Raw genomic sequence first — 25,520 nt, forward strand, 5'->3', positions numbered from 1 at the left:
AGGCTATTTTTGATATTTCCATTTATTTTACTTTGGGTTGGGTTTTTCGTTGGTCCCAACATATTCTGATGGTAATATCTGTCTTTTGGAGCCTCCTGTCCCAACAGAACCCCAGGCAGTTGTAAGTAGCCTACTCAATACACCAGAAATTATGATAAATAGTGTTATAAAGTGCACTCAACCAAATGCTCATCTTCACATGACAATGAGGATAAAGAGTTTCTGCTGCCACAGAGAGGTAATGTTAATATTATGTGTCTACACATCACACAATCTACACATGATTTTTTTCACATATTTATGTGGAGTAGCCTATAGAATATAAGTTTATCCAAGTATAAACGGGTATTCTTATCCCCCCCTCCCCCCTTCCCCCCACTTCTGGTGCACAGATGAACACAGTTCAGTGATTTTCAGTAAATGCCACAGTTTAATTCTGTAGAATTTGTTTAGAACTACATTATGTAACTCTAATCTACTACTGTATTTTCATTTGCCAGTTAAGGAGTTATATAGACGTCATCTTATAAAAAAAAAAAAAAAAAAAAAAAAATAGCAGTAAAAATAGCAATATTTTATTTATTATTTTTATTAATAAAAATGTACTGAAAGAATGAATGAGGTGTTTAAACACCACTTCCTCTTTAAAAAAGGGGAGGAGACCGAAATAAACTCTGGGTTTATCGAAGAAAACCTGCTCCCGACCAGGTTAGGTTCACAGAGTAAGTTACCATGGTAACTGACTCTGAGTATAAGTTACCTCTCTTTCAGAAACAGGCTTGACTTACTCTGCTTTCTCAGGTTTAACATACCTCCCATTCTGAAACAGAAAACCCAGAGTTTCCCTCATTTTAGGGTTAACATACTCAGAGTTTTCACTTAACCTCCTTTCTGAAACAGGCCCCAGGTGAAACAGCGCTGCGTTACCTCACAAGTTTAATTTGTCTAATAAACTGACCTGTGAGTAGTAATTCTGCACGTGTAGTTCGGCAGAATGAAATGTCCATATTCCTTTTATATCCTCGGGACTCGCGTTGCGTGTGGAGCTGATAGCTGTCTCTTAGCAAACCCGACCTGCTTCATATCACAGTCATGATAAAAACATCGATGTATTTACTCATCCATAAACATTATTAGATCGGTCGGCTTGACGTTGACGACAAGATCCATAATTCTTAGCAAATGTTGCGTCATCAAACTACACCTTTGTTATTGTAAAGAGGTTAGCGACCCCTAGCGGCGAATTCCATACTGTACGTTTAAAAGTGCCGTTTCCATCCTAATTATGCTTTTAAACGAAAGTTCGCCTCGGGTAGATTAACAAAAAGACCCTCAGTTGCATTTTGGCGAGAGTTACCCTTTAATGTTAGTTATTCTCTGGCTGCTGGAACTGTTTGTTATGGCAAAAACAGTAAAAGAAAATGTGTTCTAGTGATGGGTCGGTCACGAACGATTCGTTTATTTTGAACAAATCTTTAATATGACTTTTGTGATATTCATTTTGTGACAACGCATGCGTAAAATCCTATGGGTTCTGTACCGGAAAGAGAAATGATTAGTTCATCTCTTGAGTCTTAGGGTCTGATTCTTCTGAGTCTTTCCTTCTTTTGACAGCTGACGTGATGTGACAGCGCTGGACACATTAATGAGTTAATAATTCCCAATCTTTCTTATGATAAACAAGCGTGTAGTCAGTTTTTTAACAGTTACATGCTGCATTTTTGGTCTCAATCTCAATTTCTTATAGCTTTCTTATTTCTTTCAATTCAAAATTTGTAGAATTTCTATCATGGTGGTTCTTCTCCATATGAATCTGAATGCTAATGGTGTAGCTGAGGTATTGTGCAGTAAATAGGTAAAAAAGTAATTAAAATCTCCCAAAACATAGCATTAATGTATAGATGAGAAGTAAACCAAAAAAATTATATATTACGTGTATTATTAAAAATGTAAAAAAATAAAATAAAATAAAAAATACAATCACTCTAAACATTTTTGGGGTCATATTGAGTGTAAACAGGAAACTAGAGACATATGAGGAAAAGATGGTTCAGTCCTGTGTCTACTGGGAAACGTCCCGCTAAAACTGTGTAAGAATGTTTAGAGAGTGTTATCCTTCCTTTTAGGAGAACATTCTGGGAACAAAAATACAATTATCTACAGAAAACATTACAAGAACAAAACATAATGCTCTCAAAACATTCATAGAACAACAACATTTCTATCTGGGATGAGCTCATATTGTCAAGTCAAGTCAAGTCACCTTCATTTATATAGCGCTTCTAACAATATTGATATCGAGATCATAGTATGAGCACACAGTGAATGCGCTGTGAGTAACAGAACTACAAATAACCTTTATCTTTTGTTTTGTTGTACTGGTGGTGTAAAGGAATACAAATATTCTCCTAGTGCATGTTTAATCATATTGTATTAAATGATTTGTTAATGCATTATTTAGTCATGACTTTTACTTGAGAGGGCCCTAATCATGATCAAATTCACTGTTAACTACTTCCCAAACTCAGATCATGATTGATCATAAACTTGCTGTCAAACACACACGAGTGTTCAGCTCAGTGAAGTGATGTTGTGTGGTCAGAGAACAGAAGTACAGTATCATCACGCCTGTGTCTGGATGGAGAGTGAACTACTGATCCCAGCAAACCTTCCCTGAGTTTTGCTCCTTCCTTTGGGAACTGTTCCACAAATATTCTTTGTGGGTTTTGAGTTGTTATTTAGTATTTAGCTGTGCATAAGTCACAGTAGGGTGAGTCTGAAGGAAAGAGAGAAACACAGAACAGATAAAGAGCTTTTAAGGGCAGTTATTAGTGTATTTCTACGGTTGAAGAGGAGGATCAACTAATCCTGTGCCGTCCAGTAATGTTTATGACAAAGCTGAAATCAAAAGTTCAAGATATGATGATATTATATTATTTAAATTTGTTTCAAAGTCAGAGTATTTCTTATTCCATCTTAAAGAGGCGTTTGATTTGGTTTATCTATAAATGTTAATGAATGCATTAGCTATCAAACAGCGGAAAAAGACTGTATGATTTGAATCTTCTGCTTTGTATGCTGGTGGGGTTTATGTTTTATCATTTATTAATATCATAATGATCACTGAGATATACTGTGTTTCAGGAACCAGTGGAGTGACTAAGTTCATCAGTTCTGGTGGAAATGTCCGTCTGTCCTGTAATAAAGCTCTTTCTGACTGCAAATCAACTACATGGGTCCACTATAACAGCTTCAGACCTTCAGAAGTTAAACTGATTACTGGAGGGATAAAGAATAAAGACTCAGAGAGACATGAGAGACTGAGTCTGGAGTCTGACTGCTCTCTGAACATCAAGAACGTCACAGTAGAAGATTATGGAGTATACAGATGTGAACAATATGTGAATGGACAGAAACAAGGACCTGATGCTGATGTTCATCTGAATATTCTTCATGGTAAGTTTATGATTATGTGGTCAATTTAAAAAGGGCAGATTCTCCCTTTAAACTCAGATGATGATTGAAGAGTCTGTGATTTGTGTCTTGTGTTCAGTTTCAGTGTCTTCCTCATCATCATCATCATCTTCATCATCATCTTCATCCTCACAGACTGAGATCAATCCAGGCCGCTCTGTGACTCTCTCCTGTCAGTGGTATTCATATTATGGACTCTCCTGTGAATATTTGGTCAGTTCTGTGGGATTAGAGCTGTTGTGGGTGAATCAGGCTGGTGTTGATCTGAAGACAGACTCCAGATATCAGATATTTTCACCATCATCATCAGCTCGATATCGCTGTATCCTCACTCTGACTACAACACTCCTGAATGAAGATGACAACAGAGAGTGGAGATGTCAGCTTACTTACAGAAATCAACTCAAGACCTCAGTCAGATACACTGTCAAGTATTCAGGTGAGAAACAACACTGTAAAATATGATGTTAATGTCCTACCGTTATACAGTAATACAGTACAGTCTCTTCTCAACTACTGCCACTGTAAACTGTGATGATGAACACAAACTGCATGTGATGATCGATATGAACATATGATGTTAATGTCCTACAGATGATGCGTCTGAACATTCATCTTCTGCAGATCCAGTCGCTTCACCAACACTGATTCCAGTCAGAAGCTCAAACTCTGAGAAGACATCAAGCCGAACTACAGCAGCAGCTCCTACACAAGGTTCATGATCACATGATCACTGTCACACATCATCAGTCTCTCGCTTCAGTGGTTTGCACTGGCTCTCACAGACTGGTTTATCATCACACATATTATCTACAAAATAAGCTCTTTAGTCAGGTTTGTTGAGTCAGGTTGAGTTTTGATACAAATGACCGGTCTTGTACAGTCTGTTGTCTGATGCAAAATAATCATAATATACAGCTAGTGTAACTCACACCACTGCTATGATGAATTAATAAAATCATCTCATTAGTATGTTATCCCAGCACCAGAACTGAGAGTCACACTGATACGGAGCTGCTCTAGACTACCCTTACCAAAAAGAAGTTTATTCAAGTGTGCTATTAGTATACTTCTTTTAAACAAAAAATAAGAGAGTGTACTTTCAGTCTACTTTTTATATACTTCTCAGAAATATACTTTATATACTTCTCAGAAATATACTTCAAATTCCACTTAAGTATACTTGACTTATACTGACAGAAAAGTCTAAGTATATTTGGCCTATACTTGTTGATCGAGATATCCTTAAAAGTATAATTAAGTATTCTAAGTATTCTTGGCTTGTACTTGTGTTTACTATTTTGATTCAGTAGCTTATTAAATACTTAAAAAACAAATAATATTACACACCGTCTTATAAACTAACATGTTCAGCTTTATATAGTAACAAACTTTCGGGTGGAATAGCTTATAGAGTAAATAAAATAAGCATGGAAAATAAGTTTATTCAAGTGTGCTATTAGTATACTTCTTTTCAACTAAAAAGCATACTTTCAGTCTACATTTTATATACTTCTCAGAAATATACTTAATTACACTTAAGTGGACTTGACTTATACTGAGAGAAAAGTCCAAGTATATTTGGCCTATACTTGTACTCAATCTTTTGATCGAGATATACTTAAAAGTTTAATTATTATATTATATTAAACGTCCTCGTCCTTCGGATGAGACGTTAAACCGAGGTCCTGACTCTCTGTGGTCATTAATAATCCCGGCATCCTGGCCAAATTTGCCCCTTGGCCTCTGTCCATCATGGCCTCCTAATCATCCTCATATACTGATTGGCTTCATCACTGTCTCCTCTCCACCAGTAAGCTGGTGTGTGGTGGGCGTTCTGGCGCAATATGGCTGCCGTCGCATCATCCAAGTGGATGCTGCACATTGGTGGTGGTTGAGGAGATTCCCCCCTTCTATGTAAAGCGCTTTGAGGTCTCAGAAAAAGCGCTATATAAATGTAACGAATTATTATTATTATTATTATATAAAGTATACTTGGCTTGTAGTTGTGTTTACTATTTTGATTCAGTAGCTTATTAAATATACTTTTTTTTACATCGTTTTTCATATACAGTCTTATGAAACTTTGTTTGAAAATATTGATTAAAATATTGATATAAAACAGATATGTTTCTAATTCTGCGTATCTGAATTTTTGGGTAGGCTAGGTCACTGGTAGTGCACATAGGAATTTACTTTAATTATACTTTCCCCTAGCCTGACTTCGTCATACTGAATTGAATACTACATTGACTGAATTTTCCAGCTATCCATGTTCTCACTGGTATACGGTAGGGGGCGCTATGTAAAATAATGTGATCATCAAACATTAAACAGCTTGTAAATCAAAACTGCTTAATGTTTCCAAATGAAGCGTAACCCATTAAGAGAAAACGACTGTGAAGCTTTGGGGGAGTTGGACTTGATCTACTCCACCTGTGTTTGATCATCGTTCTGAATCTGATCAAGGCGTAGTCTTTGACAAAAATGTGATTTTCTCAACTATTTTGTTTAAAATGTTGCCTTTCTTTATGAAACTTACCGACATTCAAGTGTTGATGAAAAAGGATGCATGAAGCTAATAAAAGTTTTTTTTTTAAATTAAAGTACAGTTATAAAAAATAACATTTGAACATAGTAGTATAGGCCTACTGCAAGTGCAAAAATTGTATATAAATAGTAAACTATAAGTATAATGTTAAGTTCACTTAAAGAAAACTTGTAGTATAAAACTACTAAACTAGTAGTTTACTGAGAGTATACTTCAAAGTTGCTACAAGTATTAAAATAGTAAACTACTAGTATACTCGTAAGTTCACTTGCAGTACAAATGAGAAACATAATTATGAACTAGTAGTGCACTTAAAGTTTACTACTGTTACACTTATAGTACACTTAAACATATACTTTTATATACTTCAAGTGGGCCAATTTAGTCCCAAGTGGTATTAAAATAGTACACTTACAAGTTTACTACTAGTACATATTGACATTAGTATACTTACTACATAAAGTATAGGGTATAGCAGTTTGTAAAATAAATGCCTTGACATTGTGTAATCATATTAACAGTTGTAACATCAACAGCACTGATTCCAGGTGTGTATGAACGAACTACAGCAGCAGCTCCTACACACGGTTCATGATCACATGATCACTGTCACACACATCAACCTCGAAGGATTCCTCAATATTTGTGCATTTGAATGTTTTCATACAGGAAACGATGTATATTTTAGATGCCATCAATAAATAGATATTCCACATTTCAATGTTTCTGCAAACTTAGAAATGCAAGTGTGCTAGAACCTCACTTAACATGAATATGAATGAATAAAGCATTAAATAGATTTATTTTTGGTGAATGGCGATAGTCATTCTCCTCCTGACAGCTTGAGAGTGAAGTAAGAAGATAATAGATGACAGACTCATGCACATATTCATCATTTCTGTGATGTGAAGCTCCAGTATTATGTGATGATGATGTTGTGTATATGTGGCATTATGTGTTGAACTGAACTAACAGACGTGATCCACAGATCCAGCTGATACAGCATCAGAAACTGAAGTCAGTGTGACTGCTGGATCATTATACAGAGGTACGACACGTTCATTTATACTGACAGCTTTATAACATTAAACTATCAGTCAGTCTGTAAATGCTTCATCAATAACTGTTGATAGTTGAATACCCTTGACTTCAGTCATGTACAGTTTCTCTTCTTCCTCTCATGTTTCCTGCAGTGATTGTGAGTATTGTTGAGATGGCAGTGTTTGCTGCTCCTACTGTGATTCTTCTTCAGATCATCTGTGCAAGAAGAGCTGGTGAGTTTTGAGCCGCACACAATCTGATGATTCACACTCATCTGATCTGGAACAATCTGCAATCATGATAAAAACACATACGAGAGGTCAGTCAATGCTTTTATTTTGCAGGGAGGAAGGACTCGAAGCACCCAGAGGAAATAGAGATGCCGACAATATTAGAATAAAATACTGATGAGTTTAGAGCCAATCTGCAGCAATATACAATAGCAAAAACTTACAGAGGATTGTTCATTGTTTTATTTTCTTCTCAGAAAACAGAGAAAAAACTCTGATCAGCCTGAAGAAATAGTGACACCAAGTTTAGATTAAAATGTTTTTTTTACAAATAAAAGGCCAGATTTTTTTTCATTAACATCCAGTGAACTCTGCATATGATCACAATGTGAGTCACAAGTGTAACCTCACAGTGCACTCACTGTGTGCTCATATAATGGCCACAATGTGAGGTCACCCCAGCTAGAAATGTTATTGGACATGAACTTCATCGTTTAGACGTCAAATTTTGGTTGAAAATGAAAATTGGGTTGACGTGTTAGGCCGGCTACACACGGGCTGTGTGGCGTGTCCGTTTTTATTTCGGCTTCCATGTTAACAGGTTAGAGCTTGCACACTGCCTGCGTGAGACGCACGTCTCAGGTGCGGAAGAAAACGCATGCATGTGCATGCTAGAAATAGAACCAACACCTATTTTTCACATGACACGCAAGTGTGTTGGAAGCGTTTCCAGGCAAAATAGAATAGGAAAAGATGTTTATATATCATTTTGACAGGAATATATATTAATAAATGATATTTTGATGTTTGAAAGTCTCTAGGTTTTGACATAAATGCAGATATATATATGTAATTTAAAAGAAAATAATAATAATTATCGATTTTCAAATATTGCACCTGTCAATACAGAATGGAATATTTTGCCGCAAAACTGCTGACGTTGTCTTTGCTGTATTGTCACCTAGCAGCAGCAGCGCCGCGTCAGACAGTCTGTTAATGCCAGTGTGTAGCCGGCCTAAAAAATTGATGTCAGGCTCCAACTTCATTAAGCAACTACACAAACAACATTACCAGCTTCACTTATTACTAACCAAATTTACTTTATTTCTGTCATATGTGTGGAAAAGTGCTTATTGAGATTAACAGAGGTTTAGATGTTGATGATTTATTGAAATTAATAGTTTGGTTTGATGTCATCATTATGGTGATCAGTGTTTGATTAAGTTGTCCAGTTTGACTCTTGATGTTTTAATGTTAGTTTTTCTCTGGCTGCTGGAACTGTGTGTTATAACGATATAATCATTGTGTAGTGCTTTGATAAGCTGATCTCTTCTAAACTGTCATATGTGTTATTAATTTCATATAATTCATTATAGTAATGTTTCTACAGTATGACATCCAAAAGTGTTTTAATAAAATAAACTGTATAATCGCTAATCAAGGTCTTCATGATTACTTCAACATCAAACTCTGAGAAGAAATCAAGCCGAACTACAGCAGCAGCTTCTACACAAGGTTTCGAACTCCTGTCGACTGCCATCCCACACTCCCCAGACATCATCCAGAAACCGAAAGTAGGATAAAGGGACCTTCTCGCATTTAGGAAAGACAGTTTCCTCCCATTGGGCCATGTATATATCTGCATAAGCTGGTGCAAACCTTTTTCCCATAGCCGTCCCCTTAATCTGCAGATTAATGTCCCCTCAAACTCAAAATCATTACGAGTCAAACTTAACTCTAAAAGTTCCAAAATCGCCTCCTCCGGTCGAGAAGCATCAGGGAAACTGGCAAAACAATCTCGCACTGCCTTTAATCCTAGGGGAGTCTCAATGTTAGTATTAAGACTCTCCACATCCAACGAGAACAAGAATGCATCAGGTGGCACTCTCAGACTTTTGACTTTTTCCAAGAAGTAATAGGTATCCCTAATGTAACTAAAATGATTGGTAGATAAGGGATTCAAATAAAAGTCAATAAACTCTGCCACCCTGTGACTCTCACTTCCACAGTCCGAGACGATCGGACGACCGGGAGGCATGAAGGGGTTAGGCCATTTATCCCGAGGATTATGAACCTTAGGAAGTAAATAAAACCGCCTGGGCCTAGGCCTCAACAAATAATTCGCATGTCGCTTACAAATGAAACCTGTCCTCAGTAAGGTATTCACTACTCTTTCAATGCGGGGTACCGACTCCATAAAGATGGGGGCCGACAACTTGGAATAAAAGGACTCATCTTTTAATTGTCTCAGTCCCTCCTGCACATAACGTGCCCTATCCATAATTACCACCGCACTTCCCTTATCTGCAGGTTTAATCACAATATCCCGTCTGCGAGCTAATTCCTCTAACGCTTCCACTTCCTCCGGGGGTAAGTTAGGTCTCGGGGCCTGTGCTCCAGATAAGGCTACCTGGACCCCTTCCAAGTTCCTCTCAAAGAAATCCCATACTTCCCCGGGCAATTTCTGGGGTGGTGGTACCCACCCCGATCTCTCGCAAAACGGTCGGCTTTGGACGTCAATATCAGTACTCGGACCGAAATACACTGCCCTTTTGATTTTGTCATGAAACTGACCCAGATCTGCTAGCAACGGGCTTCTGTCAACCTTTTTCACTAAATGAGAAGGGATAAACGATAAACCCCTATCCAGTAACCTAACCAGTGCCGGTGTGAAATGAAAACACTGAGACAAGTTTATGACAGAACCCATTTTATTTACATCAAAGTCAGGACAGGACCCTGATGGAAAGGCTCCTTTAACAGTTTAAATGGCCCAGCCAATGCTGTAGCATCGCTCGGGCCTTTGCTGGGGTCCAATGGATCTTGTCTGCCTCCACTTTGAACCGGTCAGCAGGTAGGAGGGGAATGCAACACTCCGTTCTAAAAGTGATGTCATTCAGCCCCTTAAGATTTTTAACCTGCTGTTCTGGCAGGGTGGACTCGAAATTAATCAGCAGGATATAAATCACCGCGTTGGGAAATGTCCCAACTGCCGTCTCATGAAGCCGCTCCACACACTTCCTCAAAGCGACCAGGCTACTCTGGCTCCGGTCATTCAAGCCGAACGCCAGCACTACCTGCCTGATCATCCGGGACACCGGGGTCTTGTGCTCAATGAGGCTGTAGGCTTGTGCCAAGTTAGCCCCCGGAAAGCTATGTACTTCTACCTCCCGGTTACCTATTTCAGGAATTCGGCTCAAATTGGAATCCCCCACAATGAAGATAGATCTCTCCGGGGCCTGGCCCCATGATCTATATTTATCCCCAACCACCTCGTGCCTAACATTGCGGCTCTTCCCCACCGGTGCAGGGATTTCCTTGGTCTCTGGGATCTCTGGCCCCTTCTTCTTAACAACCTCCTGGGGGACCACCGGTTCAGCCTGGCTCTCCTCCAGGAGCCAGTCTGAGTCCGAACCCTCCTCCACCTCCATGGGTTCTGGTTTATTTTATTTATTTATTTATTTATTTATATTTTTAAAACAGGAAAAGATTAAGGACAATCGGGCCTGGCTCAGTATAAAACTGATTTTCAGCAGGTTCCTGCTCTGCAGAACATAAAAACCACATACACAACAAAGCTCACACACTAGACAGCTAGAGACAACAACAGACACACAAACCAAGATATTGGGCAACAGGAGGGGCTATAGAGCCCTCTCAATGGTCACAGATATACCTGTCCATTAAATGGCGAGCAAATGTTATTTTAAATAGTCTTCTTGATGTGATAGTTCTGATGTGCTGTGGGATCTCATTCCAGGTTTTAGTGAGCACATGAAAAAAAGATCTCTGTCCATAACAGTTTCTAAAAGCCGGTAAAGGCAAAAGTCCATTTGCAAAAGATCTCGTAGTGCGCTCAGACCTTGAGCTAAGTTTCGGAACCAATTCGGTTAGAGCAGTTACAGTGTGTCCATTTGAGATTTGATAAAACAGGTTTATCCCATGGCTTATTTTATAGTTCTGAAATGTCAAGGCATTACACAAAGATAGTGCAGTACAGTGGTGAGTCCAGCCTGGAAGCCTGACATGGATCTTATGAGCTCTATTATAAAGTCTTATTACTGGTTCAATAATCTCATTTGTTGTTAGTGACCAAACAGGTAAACAATACGACAAAGTGGACAGAATGATGGCATGAAGATAGGTTTTTGAAACAGAAAGCAACAAATATGGTCTAATTTTGCTATAAACATATAACTTTTGGTTTAACTTTCTGGTTAGGGTTTGAACATGTTCTTGATAAGTAAGATGTGAATCAAGATAGACTCCCAAATACTTATATGCTGATACAATTGAAAGCGTTTGATTAGAAAAAAATATAGGATTAGATATGGATAGCTGTCTCCTAGATGAATAAAAATCCATGCATTGTGTTTTCTTGACATTAAGTGTTAAATGATTATCTTGCAGCCAGTTGTGTAAATGCTGCAGATCTATGTTAAGTTTGTAATTGATTGTGTCGATATTAGAACCAGAAAGAAAAATAACAGTGTCATCAGCATATAGCAAAGAACTAGAAAAATTCAAAACACAAGGAAGATCATTAATATACATAAGGAAAAGTAAAGGACCTAAAATACTGCCCTGTGGAACTCCCATAGAACACACTCGTGGCTGTGATGTTACTGTGCCGATTCTTACAGTCTGAGATCTGTCACTTAAATATGATGCAAACATATCTATTGCGGAAGATGACAAATGAAAAGAAAGAAGTTTGTTTAACAGAATTTGATGATTGACTGTATCAAAAGCTTTCTGAAAATCTATGTATATAACTCCAGTAATCTGACCCTTGTTTAGAGACGCACGTATTTGCTCAGTGAGAATCAGCAAAGCCGACATAGTTGACCGCAAGGGTCGAAAGCCATGCTGGCAATCACTGAGCAGGTTATTATTTTCAAGGTGGTTAATTAATTGATTATATAATATTTTTTCAAGCAACTTGGAAATGGTTGGGAGAATTGCAATTGGACGGTAGTTGGAAATATTAGTTGGATCATCAGACTTAAACATCGGGGTGATCTGGGCCGTTTTCCACAAGGCAGGAAATACTGATTGTCTAATACACAAATTAACTAAATGATGAAAAAGTGGTATAAGAGTACTGGCATGAGATTTAAGAAAGTCATGTTTAAATTATTTGTATCACAAGCATGAGAAGCATTCAGAGAACACAAAATATTAGTTATATCATTTTGTACAATTTCAGAAAAAGAGAATTGCTGAGATAATGCTGGTACTGATGTGAGAAACAGAGGAATAGTAAATTTAGAAGATAATTCTTGTACGGATGCAATAAAATACTCATTAAAAGAATTAGCAATTTTATCATGATCAGTAAGAAGAGTACCATTTATGGATATTTGTAAACTATTATTATTTTTAATTTTATTTTCACCAGTTATAGATTTCAATGTTCGCCATAATGTTCTTGGGTTGGAAACTGTTCGATTAATTTGATTTTCATAGTAAGACTGTTTTGCTTTGTATAATTCAAATTTACACTTATTTCTGAACTGAGTGAAAATAAGCTTAGCTTCAGGTGTTTTTAATAATCTGTAGGCTTTCAAGGAAGAGGCCTTCTTTTTTAGGAGCTGTAAAATATCAGAAGTTACCCAAGGTACTGTATTTTGTCTAATATGTATTTTACAGATAGTTGTATATTTTTGACGTATTGTCTCCACTCTCCTATGGAAATTTGACAGAACATGATCGGGATTTTGCAGAAACATCTCGTTGCTCCAATCAGTATCAGCAAATTCAGCATTAAACTGAGACAATTTTGAATTTGGGACTTTTTTAATGTAATTATTTTTATGACATTTTGGCTGTTTAAAACATTTCCTAATGACATATATGAGTGAATGATCTGAAACTGCTGTGTTTATCACTCCTGATATGCCATACTTGGAGGGTTGATTAGTGAAAATAAGGTCCAAAATAGAATTTCGTGTTTTACCAAATCTGGTGGGATCTTTAATTAATTGATGTAGACCATATTTTATGGCAGTTGTTTTCAGAAGTTTAGATGAATTATCAATCCAATTTAAATTTATGTCACCAAGAATAACAAGCTCATTAGTTTTGACCGATTTTATTAAGTCCGAAAACTGCAATAAATATGCAGTTGGACTGACATTTGGAGGCTTGTATGTGACAATAATAGTAACTGAAAGTTGATTTGTAAAATGAATAACCAATTGAAGTGACTCTGATACTGTTGATAGTTTTACTATAGAATGTGCATATTTTTTATTTACATAAAGAGCAACACCACCACCAGTTCTATCAGTCCTGTCTTTGCGATATAATAAATAGTTTTCAATCGCAAGAAATGAATCAGATATAACAGGAGTCAGCCATGATTCAGATATTGCCATAACATGAGCTTTTGTTTGAGTAAGCATGATTTTAAATTCATCCAGTTTGGGAACAAGGCTTCTCATATTTAGATGGCATACTTTGAAACCTCTGATTCTACCAAGTTGGCATAAAGTAACTGGATTTTTCTTTAGACACAATGGTCTTTTTTGTGCTCTAACAGGTTTAGAATTAAAGCCTGGGATAACAGGAGGAGAATTAAGAAGCAACTGAGGTGTAACAAGAGGAGAACTAAATAGCAACTGAGGTGTAATCAATGTGCCTACAGGTTGTTGAAAGCACTGTGGTTGAGAATCCATGTGTGGGACACCTGCATGTAAACCCATGCCCAGAATGTTATTTAAAACATGAGTATAAAATCCCAGGTAATATAGAAAAGCGGACATAAAGACATTTTTGCCCGGACCTGGGTTAAGTTCAATATTTCCGATAAATAAAAGAACAGAGAGTAAGAGTCTTAATGAGGACTTTTGGCGCTTATCTACAGTAGCGTCTCTCGTGCCCATAGGTTTAAACTTAAAGTCATTTACCCACTGGTGGAAGATGATAGCGCGGGTCGAAATGGTTGTCCGTTCAAACTGGGGAACGATGTTAAGACGAGAGGTAAAACTTGTATGATCCTCCGGTCTCATATACAAAGTAGAGTACTGCAAACTTGGTACATGAAGCCGGCTAGACGAAAACCAGTAAGGAAGATGTCCACTGTTGAAGGAGGTTTCTCAACCTCCTTCAACCCCGGACGCTCTACCAGAGTCAAAGTTGACAGGACCCCAACTGCCCTGGTCCTACTGGGGCCCAGTCCCTTCCTGGCCTTCCCCAACTTCGGGGTCTCCACCCTGAGGCAGATCTCTTCCAGCTCCTCTTCCAAGCTGTACCCCGGACTTTCCCCTAAGTCCGAGACCTTCTGTGGGACACCATCCCCCTTAGATGCCACAGCCGAAGACCCCTTGGCCGGCTGACTCTCCACGACCGGCTGGGGCCGCTTCACCGCAGCCTTCCGGCTACCCTCAGGGACCACTTCCGTCTCCCCAACCACTCTCCTACTCCCGTGCGCCTCTTCTTCTCCCTCCCGTACTCCGACCTCTTCCCCCGATGGAGAAAAAGGTGGCCTGGCCTGAAACTGTACGGCCCTACTCCTCGGGGCCCGGCTTGACCCCTCTCCCCCGTCATCTCCCTTTCCTTGGGCCATGAATCGGGCGACCACTGTTGAGGCCCGCCGAATGGTGACCTCCCTGAGGCTCTTAACACCACGACGGGTTCACTTGATTGCGATCTCCCAAGCCTCCTTCCAGCGCACTCTGGAGGCATGAGAGACCGCCTGGCTAGCTTCCTGCAGGGCCCTTTCATAGTGATCCTCCAGGATGTCTGTCCCGGTCTGCAGCCAATTCTTGGCATTCCCAAATATTAGGTTAGAGTTAACGCCCCTCAGGGTTAGAGTTTAGGGTTAACGCCCCTCAGGGTTAGGGGTTAGAGGTTAGGGTTAACGCGCCTCAGGCCGCAGTTCCTCTGCTGCGTGTTCGTGACACATTAACTGACTCTCATCCACGGATGGTCCTCCATTATCTCCTGCACAGACAATAATATGAAATAAAATCAGAATAATTTACGATTTCTTAAAAAATGTAGATGCTGTTGTCTTTCATGCATGAAAAAAAAATTTTACAAATACATAGGGAAATAAATACAAATGAATGCATTACAATTAAGCAAATATACAAATAAAGTAAAACAAAATAGTTACAAATACATACAGAAAAAAAAAATATATTTTCCTATTATTAAATGTACTGATTTATATATATATTTTTTGCAAGTTTAATCTTTCATAAACAACAGGATACACAAATAACTTATTTATATTTACAACAAAAAGAAGGATAAACGAACCAAACTACTAAAAACAGGTATTCAAGCAAATGTACGTAATTTTTCTGACAAAGGAGTATTTTCTGTGGTTTTGTCCAATGAAAAAACGTTATTTGTAAATGTGCATCACCAACTCACACCAGCCTGTCACTAAAGTCAGCTTTATATCCTGTAGATGTGCAGCTTCAGACTGTAATGCAGTGGGTCAGAGTTCACCGAACACGGCTTTCTCACTCAGCCAGAAGATGTGGTTACGCCCAGTGTTGGGGAAGTTACTTTTAAAAAGTAGTGTTTGCTCGTTACTCGTTACTTTTTTAAAAAGTAATCCGTTACTTTACTTAGTTACCCCGTTTGGAAAGTAACTTTTTACGTTACTCGTTACTTTTACGTTACTTTTATGTTGCTTGACTTTGGGCAGAACCCAATATCTGTTCCTAAATATGTAGACATAAAGTTATACAATGGAGGACATAACAGGTAATTATTTTGTGCTCTTTATTATAAAAAATTGTATCAATTTCAAAAGAAAAAAAGTCCTTCTCATTGGCGCTGCTGTGTGCGGCAACTTTTATTCTCAGCCGGCTCTGCATCATGGGGTAGAGTGCGACACTCCGCGATGAGCCGTGTGCTCGCCCCACTTCTCTCCGCTCCGCTTCCCCTATCCACCGAACTTTAAATTTCGGCAACAGCCAATAAAGCTTCCCTGCTCTCTAACACCGGTGCGAATCGCGTCTTGATAACATATAGGACAAAATGATATAGAAGACATAAGCTTAGTTTTCAGACATACGACTCACTCTATCAAGGGAGTAGGAGAAAAAAAAGAGATTTTGAGAGAAAAAAATTTTTTTTTGTTTAAAAGTACACATATTCAAGCTTTCTATATATTTCTCAGGTCTGTGAGACAAGTAGCTCATGAGTTTCGGTTCATTTACTGTATGGAGAGGAGCTCCAGTTCACGCGCTGGTGCCGTCATGATTATTTTGCATGCCATATTTACTTATTTATTAAAATCAGGCAATTAATTGGTTGGTAAAACATTGATTAAAATTAAGATACAATGAATACAAAACGAAATTCGTTTTAAAGAAAGTCTTTCTACAAAAACAAACTTAATAAAGTGGTCTAAATCATGTCTGCCCACTCCATTTATCTCCCGATATATTGCACAAAATTATGATCTTACTCACGCTTTTCACTTTTCATATAATCAACATAGATTAAATTATTTATTTATTTATTTTATTTAAACATAAATATGAAACTAAATAGTTTTCTTTAATTTACTTCTTATTTAATTCAGCCAACTGGTTGATAAAACATTGATTAAAATTAAGATACAATTAAAACAAAACGAAATTCACTTTAAATACAGGTTTTCTACAAAAACAAACTTAATAAAGTGGTCAAAATCATGTCTCCACACTCCATTTGTCTCCCGATATATTGCGCAATTTTTTTATTTAATTTAATTTAAACATAAATACGAAACTAAATCGTTTTCTTCAGTTCTCAACAGTTCTCTTCTCTCAAGCGCGCAGCTGAGGCAGTGTCGCTGTCAAATATATCCATGGGAAAAGTAACGTTGCGCCGAATTGAAAAAGGAACTACGTTTCGTTACCAAATTTTTTGTAGTAACGCGTTACACTACTTTTTACCCAAAAAAGTAGTTACGTTATTGTAACGCGTTACTTTGTAACGCGTTACACACAACACTGGTTACGCCTAACCTCTAAAGCTAATACACGTTCATCTTTGATCTAGTCAAGGTAGTGCTGTCACGGTAGTGGAGTTTCTCATTTATATATAATGCATTGACACAAGTCACCTAAATTTATGTGGGAAACCCATAATTTGCTGAAAAGTGAATACTTTACTTCCTTGTCTTCTGAACAGACGATTAGCACTGACCCGAGTCCCTGTGTGAGGACCAGATCTCAGTGTATCAGCAGCACAGTGTTCAATAGTCGTGGGGAGGATCTTGTGGCAGGACTCTACATATAACGAAAGGCAAAGAGGGAAAACACAAGAATGAGAAAAGTATTTAAACAAATCTGAAACCCATTAAATTGAGTTATTTTTTATCATCACTGCAATACATATTTTGTTATTTTGATTAGATAATAATCAAGTCCTCTAAAACTGCACATGTAATCTACATGTATGTGATGTCAGCAGAGCCGGCTCTCCCTATAAGCGAACTAAGCGGCTGCTTAGGGCCCCGCCGCCACTAGGGGGCCCCCTAACTACAGATGGTACTCGCCGGTGTCGCCGCATTTTAACAGTCAACCAACCGTGTAAAATCGTTGTCTTCCCTGGACTTGGAAATTTGACCGCAAAAATTAAACGAGTCTATCCAACGGGTGCAGAAAAAAGGAGAAAAAAAATCACATTATAGTAGAGCTACTACTCTAACGAAATCCAAATTTTAAGCAGTTTTTACTGTAGAATTCTTTTTGTATTAATTTTTGAACTTGGCACATTACACAATGCACAAAGAGCGGCCTATTGCGTTTTCTGTACAATTCGCGGCGCTGTTTCTTGGCAACCAGAGGGTGCGTTAAAGTGGACATTATCCCATTAAAGTAGAGGTAGCCTACTCAAACGAAATCCACATTTTAAGCAGTTTTTACTGTAGAATTATTTTTGTATGAACTACATGTAACGTGCAACAATGACTGTAAAATGTAAAAAGTGTTACCTAGAGCTTTTATTAGATTTATGTATATATTTTATTACTAAACATTTTATATACACATTTGGCTAATGATTGTTCGCTGAAGTAGTGTTTTTGTAACAAACTAAAATCTTTTGCAGAATTTTTTATCTCTTTGATAGATCAATATAGAAGAATATGTTTAAATCACTTTAGAAGGAAGCAAAGAAATTACTGGTCCAACTTCTCCCTCTTTTTAAAGTATGGAACAGGGAAAAGAAGTTCAAAGATAGAGACTCCAGCATCACCTGTAGTAGGCCTATGCAACAACTTTATTGAAGATTTTTAATACTAAAGGTTTTAAGCTGTCTAGTGGACAAAAATCAGTTAGTGCTGTTTTAAAATTTACAAAGCATTCAGACAGTAATAAAGTAGATGTAGAAATTTGGCAAATCTGTAATCTTTACTTTTACTGTTTCAGTGAGTGTACTTTAATAAGCAGTAAAATAATAGTGGGCAATCATGTTAAAAGAGGTACAGATGAAATGTGTAAGGGTTAGATTGTATACAGTTGCTGGTTTGCGGTGGCAATACTCCATTATTCACTGCAAGGCAGGGCCCCAAAATTATCCTGCTTAGGGCCCCCAGATTTACAGAGCCGGCCCTGGATGTCAGTGCTCTGGGCTTTGCATAGATATGTAATGCGTAGATATTCAAAGATTGCCATATTTAAGGATGACTGGATTTATATCCACAAATGTCTCCACAAATGTCCTTCAGCCTTATTGGTTTGTATAGACCACCCTCTTCCACACTAGTTTTGTTTTTAGATCAACTAAAGAGTATACTAAAAGAATGTAATTCTGGAAAAGAGGTAATTTTAATGGGGGATTTTAACATAAACTGGGAGGATAAACGTAATAGAAGTGCCCTGAAAATAATTAAAGATATTTTTGACATGACACAGCTAATTAAGGGACCAACAAGAATAACACAGAGGTCAAAAACACTGATAGACCTGATATTTAGTAATAAACCAGAGAGAATTGTTAAAACGTTCAATTTGATCACTGGGTTATCCGACCATAATTTAATACTTGGAGTTAGGAAATTGACAAAAACACGTTTTAACTGTTGTGTAAAAAAGCACAATCAGCTCAGAATACCTAAGGGACAACAAAATGACTTTGAAAATGCAATTAAAGAAATTGAATGGAATAATATATTGTCTTATTCTGATGTTGACTCTGACTGTCAGACTTTTTTCTCCACAATTCAACGTACGATGAATAATTTTCTAAGGAGAACTAAACCTGACCGCAGGAAAAAAAAAGTGTTTCCATGGCTAAGTATACACAAACTGAATAGAGAACGAGATTCGGCATTGAAAGCAGCCCTAAAATCAAAACTAGTAACTGATAGATTAAAGTTTGTAGGCCTACGCAATAAGATAAAAAAAGAGATTAGGAAAGCAAAAGCGAATTTTTTTCTTAATGTTATTGACCAAGCCAAGGGAAATAACAAATTGATTTGGGAGAACATAAAGAGGTTGACAGGAAAGCATCATAATGGTAATGAACAGCGCTTGGAAATCTGTTTTAATAATAGTATTACACAGGACGAAGCTCAAATAGTAGCAATTTTTAATTCATACTTTGTAGAATCAGTATCGACCCTGACACATAACCTATCCACTAATTCACTAAATATGATGCCTGCAAACTACAATAAACCTGTATTGGAGATCCAGGAAATTTCTGAAGCCAAAGTGAGAATGATAATAAGTTCCCTAAAGAATTCCAAAGCCAAAGATGTGTATGGACTGGACACAATGTTTTTGAAAGTGTTTAATGAGTGTTTGTCTAGTCCATTAACTCATATTATTAATAGATCCATTAATGAGGGAATTTATCCTAAAGCATGGAAGACAGCTATAATAACACCGATTCACAAAACAGGTGATACATTTAAGGTCAGTTGTTGGGGCCATATTCTTAGATCTAAAGAAAGCTTTCGACACTGTGGATCATGGTGTCCTACTCAAAAAGCTTTCATGGTTCAATGTCGCCCCCAAAGTTATTGAGTGGATGCAATCCTATCTGGAAGATCGAGAACAAAGAGTCCGGATAAATGATGAGGTGTCATCGGCCATCAGTTGTAATATTGGTGTACCTCAGGGATAAATTTTAGGGCCCCTGTTGTTTAGCATATACATAAATGATCTTCCCACTGTATGCAATGAGTCTGACATTCAAATGTATGCAGATGTTACTGTCATTTATGTACATGCACCGACCAAACAGCAAGCAGCTATTAAGCTTACAGCAGTGATGGCCGATGTCATGCAATGGCTTAATAATTCCTGTCTTCATTTAAATATAAAGAAAACCTCATGTATGTTTTTTACGAAGAGGTCAACAGATAATTTTACACCTAATATTTGTATTGCAGGGGAACAGTTGTCAACGGTATCTGATTTTAAATATCTATAGGTATATTAATTGATTCTAATTTAACGTTTAAAAAACTAATTAAAAAAGTTGTTAAGACAGTAAAATTCGATTTGTCAAATTTCCGTCATATCAGAAATTGTTTAACCACAAAGGCAGCGACAATATATTTTAATTCCATGATTATGCCACATCTGTTATACTGTTTGACTAGCTGGGCACAAGCTTCCAGTACAACACTTAAACCTGTGGAGCAACTTTACCACCAAGCTTCTAAGGTGCTTGATAGGAAGCCAAATACCTATCACCACTGTTACTGTTTAAAAAAACATAATTTAATGACCTGGGAAAATCTTATCAAATTTACAGATGCTTGTCTTGTTTATAAAATTTTACATGGCTTAGCTCCTCCCCCACTTACTGCTTTTATAAAGCAGAAAACTACTGTTGTTAGACACACCAGGTCTGTGTCAAGAGGTGACTGTGTAATACAAATGAGGAGAACTGCCTTTGGACAGTCAGCTTTTTCTGTGAGAGCAGCTCACACATGGAACAGTTTGTCTACGTCTATCAGAGACTGTGATTCATAATGGTCATTTAAAATGAACTTAAAATCATGTTTAAAAGATAATCAAGTGTGTGCCCATACTTTTTAGTTATTTAAATCATCTGAAGCGTATTTTGCCTTGTTTTATGTTTTGTTGTCCTTGTGTTACTGTACCTTATGTATTTTATGAAATGTGATTTAATGCATGTATAAGTATTGTTGATTGTTTTAATGTGGTCTATCTGACATCACACCTGCCCAGGGACTGCAGTTGAAAATTAGCCAAGTTGGCTAAACTGGCACATTTACATAAATGTTTATTAATGTGCACTGTCCCTGTAACTTTAAACTGTATAAATAAAAAATAAATAGAATGAATAAATGAAATAGAAACACTGTACAATAAGATCCCATTTGTAACATTAACTAAGGTTAATAAATGTTGTAGAACTATTGCTCATTGCTAGTTTGTTCATTTTAAAATGTACTAATACATTTTTTTAATTGAGTAAAATTTTTTGTCTTTTATTTTATCTACACTATGACTATTGTATTGCTAAAATATTAATAAATGCTGTAAAAATGTAAATTGCAAAATCCAAATACATCCGTGTTAACAAGTGGGACTTGCAAAGTGTTAGCTATGAAGTTTACGTACATGTTTCTAGGTCACACCTACATCTGAGAGATGATGTTTGCTGCACTGCTCGATGGCTTATAGCACTACCAATATGAAGAAAAGAATAAAAAAAAAACATGTAAATCGTGATCTTCCTGAAAAAGTGTGGGATATCTGGCAGAATTTCAGGAAACCCTGAACTCCAATCAAGAGCTGAGCCCAGTGGTTATGGAGCTTATATTATGACAAAATGATTTGAATCTGAATTGTGTAAATTTGAATTATTTACAAGTGTAATCTAACAAAATTGAATTTTAGGTGGTAGTTTAAATAGTTCTGAATTAGATTTTTTTTAAACGAATATTGAACATTTGAAATTTAACAAATTGAAATGTTTTTATGGCTGAATTTTACAGACATGTATTTTCAAACAGCTAGTTTTTTTTCTTTTTTTTTCTGAATTCGTATACTGCAAATATTCAGTTTAAAAAAATACAGATTCAAGTTTTCAAGATGAAGAAATTCGGAACTTCAAATTCAGTTTTCTAAAATTAAATCTCAAAAATTCAAGTTCAAAAATTCAGATCTTACAGAAAGTAGGTCACAGGTCATCCACAGGGAAGAGTAAAGGATCTCAGATAAGTCGAACAGAGCATTTTGGCTGCACTGCAGTGGTTTTCTGCCGCAAACGCGGTGGTGGTTCAAGAGAATCCGAGTGTGTCCGTGTGTGTGTGTTTCACCTGGAAGTGTGGAAACTGATGATTGAAATGAGTTTGGCTGAAGAGGAACACGTCTTTAGTTGCGTCTTACATTTGAGCAACTAAATTAATGCTTGGTCTGACTATTTAACAGACTATTTGTCCATCTGGCCGTTGTAACCCTGTTGAAATATAATCATTAGTATAAGATATACAAGTTTGAATAAATAATTTCATAGTTTATTAAATATAATTAAAGGTTAAAACAGATAAGATTTGACCAGGCAATGAAGTTATGATTTTTCTCAGTGAGAGAAATGCATATTGTGTAACGTTCATGGTTTACTGAATACAGCATTTAAAATGTTAAATATTTGTTGGGTAATAATATTTGTGAAAATGCTTTAAAGATGCCTGTAAGAATAGCTATGGTCTTGGGCTATCCGGTGGAGTATTTCTGGCTCTTACACGAAATGTTAATGGTGATAATTCTGTCTGTGTGAGTGGCCTACTCCGCACATGAAGACTGAAATGAGTTTAAGTTAGCCGCTGATTTAGCGGTTAGTGATTTGCATGGACTTTGCTAACAAGCTAGTGGCCAGCGACCTCGATTAGTTAAGCCTGTGTGGAACTGTGAGGCCGACGATGATCAAAGACCCTGATGGAGCCGGATAGCGTTACCGAGTGTGGACTTTGCCGAGATCATCAACCACGCGACTCTTCTCTTCATCCGTCTTCTCTTCATCGTGAATCCTCTCGTCCTGTCTTCTGCTGCTGACGCCTTTGAACCTGTGTGCGTGAGGTTACATTCACATTGAGTAAAGCTCCATTTGTGTTTGGCCTGTGTGGTGAAGCAGCGATTTACTACATTCCAGCTACATTCAGGCCTGCATCATTTGAACATTTGAAGGGCATTTCACATTAAGACAGCTATTTGCCTATTTGATGTTCTTGGGCCCTTATGTTTTGAATGTGAATCTGAATGCATTGGTGATCTGAAAAGGGAGTTTGACAAGACCTATTTCATTTCTGACCTACTTTTTCTAAAAAAGTCAGTAACCACAACTGTTTTATAAAAGAGTATAACAGATTTACTGTTATACTCTTTTATAAAACAGTTGTGGTTACTGACTTTTTTGATATTTTAAGTTAATTAAGATTTTTTTTTTTTTTTTGGTTTAAATGTGAAAGTGTTTTTGGATAAAAGTAATTCCAAGACATTTTATTTCCCGCTAAAGTGTAAATATTACTGCTTAAATAGTGATTTAAAGGGAAACATATTTCATATAATAAGTTAGTAATTACACACACACACACACACAGGGCCGGCGCTAGCCATTTGGGTGCCCTAAGCACAAATGCTTGGTGGTGCCCCCCCCACCCCCCCCCCCCACCCACCAAGGGAATAACAACCATTCAGAATTTCTTAGTTAGGTTCTCTTTACTTCCAAAATAACTGCTGCAAATAAATAATTTTACATTAACAATGGCACCAAACATGAAAAGAAATAAATAATATAAAGGTTAAAATTATAAATACCAAATACCACCACAATTACTAAAAACACAGATTTGGAACTGAACAATGTAAACACAGAAAGTTAAAAGTGCAAAGGTCAGGCACAATATAATAATTCTGTACATAATTTGACAACTCTGTGAATATGAAAATATACAAACACTGAGATTGTGGGGGTTTTTTTTCTTCTAATTGCAGTTTCAAAGTAAAAAAAAAAAAAAAAAAAAGATTTTAGCCATGCAGGGCTAAAGCCCCGGATCTTTTGCACTACTATAGCGACGCCCCTGGACATGCATACGCATAGGCGTAATTTGCGGGTAGGACATGTCCCCACCACTTTTGAAACATCTCGCGGCACGAATGTACCAATACAAACAAACAAAACATCTCCAGTTAACCAGCAGAGCATTCATTTCATTCGTTTTTTAAATAAGAGTCGATCTAGCGCTGAAATGTGTTTTTTTTTTAAATCAACTGATCAAAGTGCTCGTTGCCGAGCGATCAGTGGCGCGGATACTATGTTTGTTTCTGGCTCGCGCACAGCCTTCACTCAGACGCGCGTTTCAATCCGTTGTGGAGAGACTCTCTATTCGCTCCGGTACAATTAGAAAACAAAAAGCACAAAAAGTGTCCCTGCCTGATATACAACCACTAAAAAACATAATCGGTTTTGATGAAAAAAAAAAAAAAAAAAAACGATATGAGTGCGGATTAGAACTCAGAACCTCTGACACGGTTGGCAAAAATTCTACCACTGGACCACTTAAATACACACATAATTTTCGTCTGATCAACATATAATAGGCCTCATTGAACGACCACTTAAACCCAATATTAACATGCTTTAGACATATTTTATTTGTTATTTATACTAGTACCCTATTGTGATGATTTTTCACGACCCAGATTTTTTGGTGCCCCCCCAAGCACTTGGTGCCCTACGCGCAGTGCGTGATGTGCGTGTGCGGAGCGCCGGCCCTGCACACACACAAGTTAAACACTGATAAGTTTATTAGTGAAACCTCACTTATTTTATTGATTGGATATTTAAAGGATCCCTGTATGTGTAATAAGCAGAGTGTGTGTGTAATAAGCAGAGTGTACACACGTTGTGGACCCGCTTACAGGCACACATTACTAACACACTCTTAAAAAAAATTTAAAAAACGTAAAAAAATGTAAGGGTCAAGAGCCCAACTAAAGCAAACACTGATCTCCATAATGGTGATGTACAATTCTGCTTGTTAACATCAGTTCTGAGCATTGAGCAGCAATAACCAGTGCAGATAATGTAATAACAAACATTGCACCATTGCGATGGCATTGTGCTGGAGAGTGGAGCCTGTGCTTCAGTCGAAGATGAGCAGAGAAACACTGATGTTGTGCTGCTGTTGCTTTATTTAACAGGCTGAGACTGTGTAGCTGCTGATTGCAAGGGTTCTTCCATAAGACTTCCAGGAGACACTCATAGAGTCAACATTTAGGGTA

At 37.3% G+C, this 25,520-nt stretch overlaps 1 protein-coding gene and 1 long non-coding RNA gene across 2 annotated transcripts in view; one reads left to right on the top strand and one right to left on the bottom strand.

The window, feature by feature from the left end:
- LOC309505541 (uncharacterized protein) overlaps nucleotides 1-25,520 on the top strand; it is a gene marked incomplete at its 3' end in the record, with an annotated part of 163,365 nt that overhangs the window by 85,347 nt on the left and 52,498 nt on the right. Inside the window, exon 5 of the mRNA XM_082178937.1 lies at nucleotides 4,069-4,188. Coding sequence (XP_082035063.1) covers nucleotides 4,069-4,188 — 120 coding nt within the window. The remainder of the gene's footprint in view (nucleotides 1-4,068; nucleotides 4,189-25,520) is intronic.
- On the bottom strand, nucleotides 13,521-17,532 carry LOC309480581. The gene is made up of 2 exons (XR_014199688.1): nucleotides 17,363-17,532; nucleotides 13,521-14,962 (listed from the first exon to the last, which is right to left on the bottom strand). It is a non-coding gene; the product is annotated as an uncharacterized lncRNA (long non-coding RNA).

This window comes from Leuciscus leuciscus (assembly GCF_965113295.1).
Source record: "Leuciscus leuciscus genome assembly, chromosome: 1".
NCBI lineage: Eukaryota > Metazoa > Chordata > Actinopteri > Cypriniformes > Leuciscidae > Leuciscus > Leuciscus leuciscus.